This window comes from Jaculus jaculus, chromosome 12 (assembly GCF_020740685.1).
Source record: "Jaculus jaculus isolate mJacJac1 chromosome 12, mJacJac1.mat.Y.cur, whole genome shotgun sequence".
Taxonomy (NCBI): Eukaryota; Metazoa; Chordata; class Mammalia; order Rodentia; family Dipodidae; genus Jaculus; species Jaculus jaculus.
In genome coordinates, this window is record NC_059113.1 from 62,432,344 (window position 1) to 62,444,743 (window position 12,400).

The following is a 12,400-nucleotide window of genomic DNA, read 5'->3' on the forward strand; positions in this document are numbered from 1 at the left end:
CTAGCTAGTGCTGGCTGGGCTAATAAACCTCAAGGTCTGCCCTCAGTGACACCCCTCCTCCAGCAAGTGCCTACCTCCTAGAGGCTCGACAACCTTCCCAAATTGCCACCAGCACTCAAAATACATGAGGCTTAGGGGGACATTTCACATTCATACCACCACACAGGAGCAAAACCTGGTGCAGGAAAGGCAGGTAAGGGCAGAAAGACTAGGAGTCTGCTGAGTTCAGGAAGTGCTGGGTGCCTGGGAGGCATCCCCTCATTGCATCCCAGGTAGTGGGCAAGTTGTTCCCATTTAACAGACAAGAAAACTATGGACACTGGATGAAAGAGGCTGAGTCCAGAACTTGAGTCAACCTTACCTGGATGGTTTATTGTTTTCTATAAGGTGCTTAGCTCCATCCAAGTACTTGCAACAGCCTACTGAACCAATAAAAGGGGCAATGAACAGAGGAGACATTATAAGAGAACTTGTCATAGACCTTGCCTGACAGAGAATGAGAATGGTGATTTTGTTTTGCAGTTGGAAAAATGAGTAGAAATGCAAAATATCAGCTTCCCAGGTGTGGGCAGGGTAATGGATAAGACGGGAGCTCCTGAGGGTTCCCAGCCTGCCGTGTGGACGGCTGGTCTTTGTGGTTCTTGCAGAAGCAAGAAGAAGAGCAGTGGGTCCCTGCTTCTCCTCGGACTCTCAAAGCCCTAGTTGGTTGATCAGGCAGCGTGGGAGGGGAAGAGGTGAGAGGACAAGGCTTTCTTACTTCGGTGAGCAACAAACAAGTTGCAGCTCTGAGCCACCTTGGGGCTGTGGTGTGACTCTTGCGAGTGGTAGTCAGCTGTCTTTCAGTGTCAGGATCACACAGGATGTGGCACTGGTGGAGGCAGCAACAGCCTCCTGCACACAGCCTACAAGCCTGGGGACAATCCGAAATGCCTTGTCTATGTGCATGCGAGGTGTCTTTCCTATTACAGTGTCAAGTCCATGAAGGAAGAGGTGGTATATTTTTGAAAGCTAGGGTTGTGTGGCCAAAGTTCCCAGAAAAAAAAAAAGTGATTTTGGCATTCTTATAGGAATATTCTCAAGAGCAGTGCCTGTGAACCCGAGGGAAGTGGGCTGGGCAGAAGGCAAGACGAACACTCATGCAATTCTTCCAGAAGCTGCCCGGGCTCCATGCAGCTGGAAGTGACTGCCTCAGTGTTGAAAGGGGATAGATCTGGGTGACGCACCCTGCATTCACTGCAGGTGTGTCCCACAGGCCTAGATATTGCCTGGCATGTGTGATGATGGTGACAGCAGCTAGCCCTTACAGAGGGCAGGCCCTGTATTAAGCGCCTTATATACTTTTTATAGCATGATGTGATAGGCACTCTTTTTATTTTCATCCTACAGACAGGAAAACTAAAGTCCAGAGAAACCCAGCAACTTGCCTGATTTCACCCACTGAGAAGTGGCAGAGCTTGGGTTCAAGGCCAGCCACTCTGGCTCCATAATTACACTTGAAACCATTTTGCTAAACTGCCTTCTGTGTGTTCTGCGACATCTAGAGTGTGTGTTTTATAAGGATTTGTTGACTGGACGAATGCAGAGCCAACCTGGCCCCTGGCCACTACTCCCTCCCCTACCAGAGATTCCACGGAGGGGAAAAGAAGCAGGGGCAGCAGATTTGGGCCTCCTTGGTGGCGGGGTCAGAAATGGATGGAAATACCAAGTCTGGGCCCCTGACTCTGCTGAGGAGAAAGGGTGCTGGGCCACAGGCGATGGTGGGGCCCACACATGTGACTCTGGTTCCGCTTTTCTTCACTGCAGAGTGCCCAGAGCAAGACATAGACATTGTCTTCCTGATTGACGGCTCTGGCAGCATTGACCAAAATGACTTTAGACAGATGAAGGACTTCGTCACAGCCATGATGGTCCAGTTCAATGACACCAACACCATGGTGACTACTGAGCACTGGGCACTGTGCGTGTGTGTGTGTGCGTGTGTGTGTGTGTGTGTGTGTGTGTGTGTGTGTGTGTTGCCAGGTGGGCAGGTGGCACAGAACTGAGAAGGATGCCTGGCACCACTGGTCAGGAAAGGTAGTTCACGGGAAAAATTCAAGGTCAAAGTACTAGTGCAGATTCCACTTGAGCCCTGACCTAGGAAGTCTTTCTATGGCATTTCATTTGTACCCACAGGTCATATACTGTTTAAAAATACTGGGAAAAGTTGGGCATGGATTATGGTGCCTGCTTGCAATCTCAGCATGGGGAGGCTGAGGCAGGAGGATTGTGAGTTTGAGGCCAGCTAGTCTACACAACAAGACCCTGTCTCAAAAGAACAGCATTTAAGGCTTTTAAAACAATTTTTCTATGAAGCCTCTCTGACAGTAACACAAGCAAGTGAATGCAGTTGGTTTTTTTTTTAATTTTTATTAGCATTTTCCATTATTATAAAAAAAATCCCATGGTAATTCCCTCCCTCCCCCACCCCACTGTTTTTTTTTTTTCTAAATAATACATGCCTTTTGTAAAAATCACAAAACACAAGCAAAAAAAAAAATAGAAAGTTCACTAAAAATAACAGGCTGGTGGATATAGCTCAATGGTAGAGTACTTGCCTAACATGCACAAAGCTCTGTGTTTAATCGCCAGCACTGGACAAATAAAAGGAAAGAAGGGAGAGAGGAAGAGAGGGAATGGGGGAGGGAATGGGGGAGGGAAGGAAACAGGACCATCCCATGTACTGAGCCCAGGCTTTCCTCCTTGGTCTTTGCAGTTCTCCCTGATGCAGTACTCAAACATTCTGCAGACTCACTTCACCTTCTCTGAATTCTGGAACAGCCTGAGACCTCAGAGCCTGGTGGATCCCATCATCCAGCTGAAAGGCCTGACATTCACAGCCACTGGCATCCAGCAAGTGGTGTAAGATCCCCTTCCTTCTTGCTGTTGATCTTGAACTTGGTGGACACAGCACCTCCTAATGCCGAGTCAGCATAGTTCTTCCCAAAGACCGTGGTAGGCTCTGGGGAAGGGCCAAAGGGTGGGAGAGGCTTTAGGCAATCCTAGGGTTTATTTCCTAGGTATAGGACTGGACTCCTGTGCTGGACCCTAGGAACCCATCTGCAGCAGCCACAGGGCTAGGCTTTGCTTCAGACACACCTAGGTGACCATCCTCACACCTCATTTGCTACTTGAGTAACCCTGGGTATGACTGACACTGTCAGCCAATTTTCCAAGGATGGTAAACTCACATCTTGCTTGTGAAGATTCAGTGGGTGCTTGGGTGAGAAGTGCTCAAGCCAAGGCATACAGGAGGCACTACATAAATAAAGACAGAGCTCAGAGATCGTTTCCAACTATAGTCTTTACATCTTGTCCCCTATTTGCCAAGCTCAACACCTTCTTTTCTCATTCATGCATGCTGTCTGTGTTAATGGGACACTCTGTGTCCACCTACCCCTGACACCATGGGGTCCCTGTAGAACTGCCTTAAGGTGGTAAGACTAACAGAGGATGTGGTTCTCCTGGGGAGGAGCTTGGCTCCTCGGCTTCCTGCACCACCCTTGGTGCTTGAGTGGAATGTGGGAGGTGTCACCCCACACAAGATACTGCAGCTGAACATACCCTCTTTGCTGTGGGGTAGCTCCTTTGCCTTGAACACTAGCCCCTGGGAAATGAAAAACCTGGCAGGTTTAAAGTCACACAGGACCACTCCTTCTTGGAGCCCCTTCCTACATCCTCTGAGTTTTCCCACATGTGGACCTGGGAGGATAAATGAGGCAGGGTGAGAGAGTGGCTCTTAACCAACCTGAGGCCTACTTCCCATATCCCAGAATGCACTGTGTCTCCCAGCAGCCTTGCTAGATCCTAGAGACAAACCCATCTTAGGGCTAGACTCAGCCACTGCTGACATGATAGAAATTTAAGTATTACCCACCCTCCCTAGATTAGACCACCTTATACTATTTTATCAACAAGAGGTATTATATGCCAGTAAACCACAGGGCATTTCCATCCTCGCTTTTATTCAGACTGTGTATGTGATCACAATCAGGGCAGAAACTAGTTTCATCACCATCTACCCCCCTCCTTTTTAAAATCTTGGTCTATACCCTGTTCCATATTTTTGCTACTGTTTTTATTTGAAATGGCTTTGTACTTTTTAACAAAGGGTTGAAAGAGCTGTGTTATGGTTTACTAAGTGCCTACTCTCATGTGGTGCACTTAAGTTCTTTCCAGTATCACATTTAGCATGTGTGTTGTTGGGGGTGTGTGTGCGCGTGTGTGTGTTCTGAATATACACAGCTATGAGAACTATAGTTCTGATATTAACTAATGCTCACCTGTAGGTCATTCAATGTTAACGTGATCTTTCAAATAATTGGATGTTATTTGTTACCTATTGCTGCTTGACAATCCTTTATCAAATTGGTAGCTTAAACAGCACAGTATTTCCATAGTTCCAGAAGAGGCTGGTAGGTCTGCAAAGGGTCTCTCGTGCAGCTGTGGCTGATGCTTGAGGCTAGCAGAACTGGCTGGACAGCTGGACTCAGCTGGAGGAGCTAGACCTATCTCTCTGCATAGCATCTTTCTGTGTAGCTGCTGCAGGTTCCAAAAGGTAGCCAGAGCTCTCTCACTGGGGTGTAGAGGCTCTCCAAAGTGTAAAAGTGTGGCTAGGGATCTAGTTCAGTGGTTGAATGCCTGCCTAGCATGCCCAATCCTCTAGGCTCAGTCCCCAAAATCCTACTGCATACTACAGATGAGTGAGTCATAGGCCAGGCCAGGGTCCCTGTGGGAAGAAGATCAGCTATGATTCAGTTGTAGACAATTGTAGAAACCAGCTTTGGCACAATTATTATCCTCAGCTTGCATGGGAGAAGCAGAGGTTCAGAGAAGTTAAATAATATGCACTGTCTGACTTCAAAGCTTCTATTTTAAGCCATACTGCCTCTTCCTTGGGATAAACATCAATGGCAGAATTTTAGGAAAAATATTGCTAATACCTTTATTATGGGTCTTTTTAAAATTTTTTTAATTTGTATTCATTTATTTATTGAGAGAGAAAGAGAGAAAGATAGAGAGAGAATGGGGGCACCAGGGCTTCTAACTACTGCAAACAAACTCCAGATGCATGCACTACCATATGCATGCCAATACGTGGGTTGTGGGGAATTGAACCTGGGTCTTTAGGCTTCACAGGCAAATGCCTTAACCACTAAATCATCTCTCCAGCCCTATTATGGATCTTTATAGTCATTACAACTTTTCCAAAGGGGAATGCTTTTCCTTATTTTTTTTCCTTTTCTATTTTCTTTCTTCCCTGCCTTTTTTGGGGAGAGGGGGAGCAGGTATGCGCATGTGCTCGTGTGTGTGATTGTGTGTGTGAGACATGTCTCACCATGTAGCCTAGCCAGTCCTGGAACACATGATCTCCTATAACAGTCTCCTGAGTGCTGCAGTCACAGGCCTTCATCACCATACCCAACTCTGAATCACTTTTACACTATGCCTGATAGCCTGGCATGTCCTGGTATCAGAACTTTCCAAACTATCCAGATGGGCTTCTGGTTTTGGAAATGGTCTTTCCAATACCCGTTGTGTCTCAATAGTAATTTCCCTTAACTTCCTGACAGGAAAGAGCTATTTCATAGCAAAAATGGTGCACGCAAAAGTGCCAAGAAGATCCTAATTGTCATCACTGATGGGCAGAAGTACAGAGATCCCCTGGAATACAGTGATGTCATCCCCCAGGCAGAGAAAGCTGGCATCATTCGCTATGCCATTGGGGTACAGCCTCTTCCTCATCATTTCCCCAGATCCAGCATGCCCCTTACTCAGGTGAAGGGCTGGTGGGCTTATCCCTCTCTGCAGGTGGGAGATGCCTTCCAGGAACCCTCTGCCCAGCAGGAGCTGAACACTATTGGCTCAGCGCCACCGCAGGACCATGTGTTCAAGGTGGACAACTTTGCAGCACTTGGCAGCATTCAGAAGCAGCTTCAGGAGAAAATATTTGCCATTGAGGGTAAGAGGAGACAAGCTTGATCCTTGGAGTCAACGAAATCTACCACAGTCTTGAAGGGTTGTTCCTACCCAAGATTACTCCTCAAAAATTGTGGCTAGACCTGTTCTCCCCACTCTCCTTGGAGTTCATATGCTTAGAACCTAAGTGCCATGTCTCCCCACAGGAACCCAGTCAAGAACAAGTAGCAGCTTTCAGCATGAGATGTCACAAGAAGGTTTCAGTTCAGTTCTCACAATGGTGGGTGATGTGTGAACCTGACAAATAAGCATCAACTCTGGGCCTGCTGTGCATGGAGAAATGTGACCCCAAAGTGGACAGAAACAGATCCTGACCTCAAGCTCACTCTCTGATCAAGCAGGGACATTAGACAGTGCTTTGAGTGCTGGAAACAGAATGGAGCCAGACATGGCTCCGACTGTCATGGAGCACATTAGTCAAGTTGTAGAGACAACATACAAGACACTTTGGGATTATACCAAGTATTTGAATAGAGAAAAAGGGTAAGGTGAAGCTGAATGAGAAAGGGCCAACTTTGGACAAATCTGGGGAAAGATTGCTCTACTTAGAGGAAAGAGCAAGTGTCAAGGTCCTGGGGCAGCAACAACACTACTGTGTTAGAGAAAGAAGGGCTTACACAGCAAAAGCAGAGAGCAAGGAGCAGCAAAGAAGGACCAGAGGAAAACAATGCAACAGAACTTATCTGAAAGTACATGCATGGTCAAAGCATCCAGGGGCATTTGCTTTCAGATAATTTGGGAAGGAGTAAGGTGTGGTAGAAATACAATCATATTGGTTATTATTACTTGGTCACTGGAGCTAACTCAGAGGTACTTGGAAGTTCATTAGACATTTCTTTCCATTTTGTATATTTCTAAGTTCTCAATAAAGTTTGAAGACATAATAACCAAGATCTATTAGGGGGCTAGAAAGGTGGCTTAGCAGTTAAGGTGCTTGCCTACAAAGGCTAAGGACCCATGTTCATCTCAGATCCCACATAAGCCAGGTGCACAAAGATGAGGCAAGCACAAGGTTGCCCACTAGGTGGCACAAGCGTCTGGAGTTTGTCTTCAGTGGCTGAGGCCCTGGCATGCCAATTCTCTCTCTCTCTCAAAAATAATTTTTTAAAAAAAGACCTACTGGGGAGGACTAAATATTGTTCCCTGAAGATGCCATGGAAGACCTCAAAAGGAAGTGGTTAACTTGATGTTGACTTTTCCAGAATGGAGCTGAGAGAGGGGCGACAGGTAGCCAGGCCAAAGGCTGTCTTTGGAAATGGAAGATAACTGCATAAGTTCAGCTGGGAAAGGACCTAGATGACATCTCAAGGGATTTGGTTGTCCAGGAGAATGGTACTGACACACTGGGTTCCAGGAACCCTATGCTAGGGTGGAATAGATGCCAGAAGGGTAGAAGGAGGCAGAATGCACCATGGGTGAAGGTGATGGGGTTGACAGGGGCAGTGAACCAAGAGATCTTAGAAGTTAGGGTATAGTACGCTGCTGGTAAAAACTAGAGAAGAAGAAAAATCCAAATAATGAAAAGTATTACGGGCAGGCCTCCCTCGGATTAGGCTGACATCCTGCTCAAGCCTGCTCAGCCCTGGAATCCTTTCTCCTAGGATGGGCCAGTTCTGGGGACCGTGGGGAGCTTCAGCTGGTCTGGAGGTGCCTTCCTATACCCTCCAAATACGAGACCCACCTTCATCAACATGTCTCAGGAAAATGTGGACATGAGGGATGCTTACCTGGGTGAGAAGAGGCCAAGGGGTGGGAACAAACTGCCTGGGAATGGTTGGAGAAGCCTTGGAACTGAGGCCTGGGCTCCTCAGGTTACTCCAGCGAGCTGGCCTTCTGGAAGGGGGTCCAGAGCCTGATCCTGGGGGCCCCTCGCTACCAGCACACCGGGAAGGTCGTCATCTTCACCCAAGAATCCAAGCGATGGAGGCCAAAATTCGAAGTCAGAGGGACGCAGGTTGGTGTGGAGGGAGCCAGAGTAGAGGATGGGGGTGGGTGGGCAGTGTGGCCAGGGGTGGAGAAGGAGATGAGGGGGCTTTGGGGTCCACAAGGGAGGTCCTGGTGCTGGGAGAGAGGCGGAACCTGGTCCAGAGGGGGCATCTGGCAGGGCAAATGGATGACTTCAGCTCTGCCCTCCAGATCGGCTCCTACTTCGGGGCCTCCCTCTGCTCCATGGACATGGACAGCGATGGCAACACTGATCTGGTTCTCATTGGAGTCCCCCATTACTATGAGCAGACCCGAGGGGGGCAGGTGTCCGTGTGTCCAATGCCCGCGGGGGTGAGTGGCTGGGGGTCGTGGCCTGGGCCGTGTCAGGGTATGGGCTGGGGAATTGCTCAGGTCGGGCCTGACACTGACGTTGTTCTTCAGAGGAGCAGGTGGCAGTGTGAGGCCATTCTCCATGGGGAGCACGGCCATCCTTGGGCCCGCTTTGGGGCAGCTCTGACAGTGCTGGGAGATGTGAATGGAGACCATGTGACAGATGTGGCCATCGGGGCGCCTGGGGAGCAGGATAACCAGGGTGCTGTTTACGTATTTCATGGCGTCTCAAGACTGACCATCAGCCCCTTGCCTAGCCAGGTGAGGCCCCCCATCTTTAGTCTTCATTCTATTGTTGACAGACATATGGGTGAGAGAGACTCAGCCTTGAGGTCAGCCCCTAGTTGTATTAGCAGTCACTTGCTGTGTATCCTTAGGCAAGTGACTGACGCAAACTTGGTGATCCTCAGGTTTTTTTTAAAAAAAATTTCTTTGAAACATAGAAATGATCAAGCCAAGTTTCTTGTGAGAGATAGCACAGTGAGCAATAAGCACTTCATTCATCAACTATTTGTGGATGACCATGACAAGTGATCAGTAAGTGAATCTGTTACAGTCCTAAAGTGATGTGGTGTTTTTGTTTTGTTTTGCTTGTTTTGTTTTGATTTTTTGAGTGAGGCAGAGTCTCACTTAAGCACAGGCTGACTTGGAACTAACTCTGTCACCCAGACTGATTTCAAACTCATAGTGATCCTCTTACCTCAGGCTCCCAACTGCTAAGATTAAAGGAATGTGCTACCTTGCCTCTTTAAATTGCTGCTTTCTCTTCATTGTTAACCTAATGAATTTGACCAAAAGAGTCTCCTCCCCCATACCTTCACCTCACCTTTTCCTTTTTGTTTTTGGTTTTTCGAGGTAGGGTTTCACTCTAGCTCAGGCTGACCTGGAATTTACTATGTAATCTCAGGGTGGCCTCGAACTCACAGCAATCCTCCTACCTCTGCCTTCCAAGTGCCCAGCCACCTCATCTTTTCATTCAGATATGCTTTCCCTACAGACTCTTTCTAAATATCTTTTCTCAACCTTTTGTAACCAGCTGTTTTAGAGGGAAATGTGGATAGGGGTTAAGACATGGGGTCATTATTTAGTCCAGGCTGCCCTGAAACTCTCCACCCTCCTAGCTCAGCCTCTCAAGCACTGGAATTACAGCTTCAGCTACTCATTTCCACTTTCCCTTTCCTCCCTAAACAGCGGGTCCCTGGCTCCCAGCTCTCCTCTGGGCTCCAATATTTTGGGCAGTCACTGAGTGGAGGCCAGGACTTCACCCAGGATGGACTGGTAGACCTGGCTGTGGGGGCCCAGGGACATGTGCTGCTGCTCAGGTGACAACTCCCCTACATGCCATCCTTACCCAGTGTGCATCTGAGTCATCAGTGCCACTCCCCACTCTCCTCCCAGAGGTCAGTGTCCTGCCCACAGCCCCTGCTTATGTCTCTCAGGAGTCTACCTGTGCTGAAAGTGGGGATATCCATTAGATTTGCTCCTATGGAGGTGACAAAGTCTGTGTACCAGTGCTGGAAAGAGGTGCCCATTGCCCTGGAAGCTGGGAAGGCCACTGTCTGTTTCACTATCCAGAGAGGCTCTCTTGGCCAGCTAGGTGAGTTTCTTCCTAAACTTAGTAGGTCCATTCTCACCCCTTATAAGCTGCTAAGGTTTTGGACAGGACAGAGTGAGCCCAGGAATCCACATCTCCCCTCATCCTCACTCAGCTGTCTGAGTCAGAAGCCTAGATCCTTCTCTCACCTCCTTCCCACATCCAGGCCTGTAAGTTCCTGTTCAGGAAGATCTGGAGCCTCTCCAGCATGCCCACCTTCCCTTGAGCTATCTGTCTCTTGTTTCCTACACCAAAGCAATGACACTGTGGGTGGCTCCCATATCCATTCTTACAACCTCTCACCCATTATCCACATAGGAACTAGACTTGATTGATCCTAAAATGCAAAACTGAGGATCTTTGCCTTGCATTTATAAAAAGCCAAATACTTCCTTCTGCCATCCTAGGTCTCACTCATCCCACTCCTATCCCCCCAAATGCTCTGTAAATGTGCCAGTCTTCCTCTCCCATGAGGTCTTAGGTGTTCTTTCTCTTCTTTATTCAATTCTTGCTAAACCTCCAGGTCCCAGCTGATCAAGTCTGAGCTGGTATGCTTTCTAGTTCCACCAGGAGAGCCTACCATGTTGTGACATTGTGGCCCATGTGTTTGGGCTCCTTTCCTAGACTGTGATCTTTATGAGAGCAGGGAACGTATCTATTGTCTGTCTACCTATATCTACTTAGCTATCTATCTAATCTATTTTATATATCTGTCTATCTTCTATCAATTGTGTAATCCCAGAACACAGAAACAAATACATGTATACAGAACATTCTAGACTCTCTTTGCTTTTCCATTTTTATTCTCCCTCCACTTTAGGTGACATCCAAGGTTCTGTCAGGTATGATCTGGCACTGGACCCAGGCCGTCTGATTTCTCGTGCCATTTTTGATGAGAGCAAGAACAGGACTTTGACTAGAAGAAAAACGCTGGGGCTGGGGGATCACTGTGAAACAATGAGGCTGCTTTTGCCAGTGAGAAATTTGGGTTTGGGAAAGGGGAGAGGGAAGATGAGCCCAAGACTAGCCCCTGCTCTCTACTGTGTGTGGTGGGAAGGGTCAGGATCCTGGGGCTGGAGAGAGGAAGGCTGTGGGTAGGAAATGTGGCTTCATAACAGATGGGACACAGTCAAGGATGCTCTGGTGATGGGAGTAAGAAGGACAGTGGTTTTTGGAAAATCCATTCTCTTTCAGGACTGTGTGGAGGATGTGCTGAGCCCCATCATCCTGCGCCTCAACTTCTCCCTGGTGAGAGATCCTGCCTCACCTAGGAACCTGCGCTCTGTGTTGGCAATGGGCTCACAAGACCTCTTCACAGCTTCTGTGAGTCTTCTAATGGACTTCCAGGGATATGATAGCTTCACTGTGTCTCCATGTTCTTAGGAACCCATAATAGCCCCCAGCTGCCCACCAACCACATCCAATCCAAAATGCTTCCACTCAGCTTCCCAAGCCCTGCCTAGCTTGTACATTTGTGCACAGCCCAGCTGGTTACCCATTCTTCCCTGATATAAACTCTCTACTTCATGCTCTGCAAAGCCCTCTCAGCTTCTCTCATTCTTATCTAAGAGCTTGTGTCTTTCTTGTAATTCCCATTTGAAAAGCATTTCCTTCTACCACCTGAAGAAAGCTGCCATCCCATCTCCCTCTTTTTTTTTTTTTTTTTTTTTTTTTTTTTGAGATAGGGTTTCATTGTAGCCCAGGCTGACCTGGAATTTTCTATGTAGTCTATAGTCTTATGGCCTTAAAAATCACAGTGATCCACCTACCTCAGCTTCCCAAGTGCTAGAATTAAAGGTGTGTGTCATCTCTCCCTCTTGAAAACCATACTCAGGAACTCCTAGATCCCACTTTCCCTGGCCCCCAAGTATACTATGATCATGCCTGATCGAGAATCAAAACAACCTGCATCTGTATTTGTGGCTTTGTTGGGGACTGTGTATTTCCTGAACACAATAGCCATATCTAATTCACCTGTGGTTTCACTTGCCCCGAACTGCCACTCAGCCAAAAATTGTCCCATTACTGTCACTCAGTAATGTTTGCTGTATAATCGCTTCAGTGTGCATTGAATTTGGCTCAACTAAACTTGTTCTCTGAATCCAAGATTGTGTTTATCATTCTTTATATTCCAATTTCCAAACCCACCTTTGTTCCTGGGGGCAGAGGCTTGCTGATAGTCAATGTTGACGAGGGCTTCCAATGAGGGGTCAGGAGAAAGGTTAGAACCAGGGATGAGAAGAGAGCAAGCTGTTTCACTGCAGCTTCCCTTTGAGAAGAGCTGTGGGCAAGATCACCTGTGTGAGGGCGGTGTGAGCATCAGCTTCAGCTTCTCGGGGTAAGTGTTCTTTCTCCCCTTTCATATGGACACACCTGAGTCCTACATCCTCACAGGTGGACAGTGCTTGTGATCCTCTTTGGTGTTCTAATAAAATGAATTTGGTTGGACTTTGGTTAGTTTATGATTCATGAGTT

General features: G+C 47.6%; 2 protein-coding genes across 2 annotated transcripts in view; one reads left to right on the plus strand and one right to left on the minus strand.

The window, feature by feature from the left end:
• Znf668 (zinc finger protein 668) overlaps positions 1–12,400 on the minus strand; it is a 704,021-nt gene that overhangs the window by 520,187 nt on the left and 171,434 nt on the right. The window lies entirely within an intron of this gene.
• The window catches only part of Itgad (integrin subunit alpha D), a 31,044-nt gene that overhangs the window by 10,811 nt on the left and 7,833 nt on the right, over positions 1–12,400 (plus strand). Inside the window, exons 7-20 of the mRNA XM_045130620.1 lie at positions 1,804–1,934; positions 2,753–2,898; positions 5,610–5,763; positions 5,848–5,998; positions 6,162–6,235; positions 7,617–7,746; positions 7,827–7,969; positions 8,152–8,292; positions 8,383–8,592; positions 9,523–9,653; positions 9,771–9,928; positions 10,746–10,900; positions 11,120–11,248; positions 12,190–12,263. Coding sequence (XP_044986555.1) covers positions 1,804–1,934; positions 2,753–2,898; positions 5,610–5,763; positions 5,848–5,998; positions 6,162–6,235; positions 7,617–7,746; positions 7,827–7,969; positions 8,152–8,292; positions 8,383–8,592; positions 9,523–9,653; positions 9,771–9,928; positions 10,746–10,900; positions 11,120–11,248; positions 12,190–12,263 — 1,927 coding nt within the window. The remainder of the gene's footprint in view (positions 1–1,803; positions 1,935–2,752; positions 2,899–5,609; positions 5,764–5,847; positions 5,999–6,161; positions 6,236–7,616; positions 7,747–7,826; positions 7,970–8,151; positions 8,293–8,382; positions 8,593–9,522; positions 9,654–9,770; positions 9,929–10,745; positions 10,901–11,119; positions 11,249–12,189; positions 12,264–12,400) is intronic.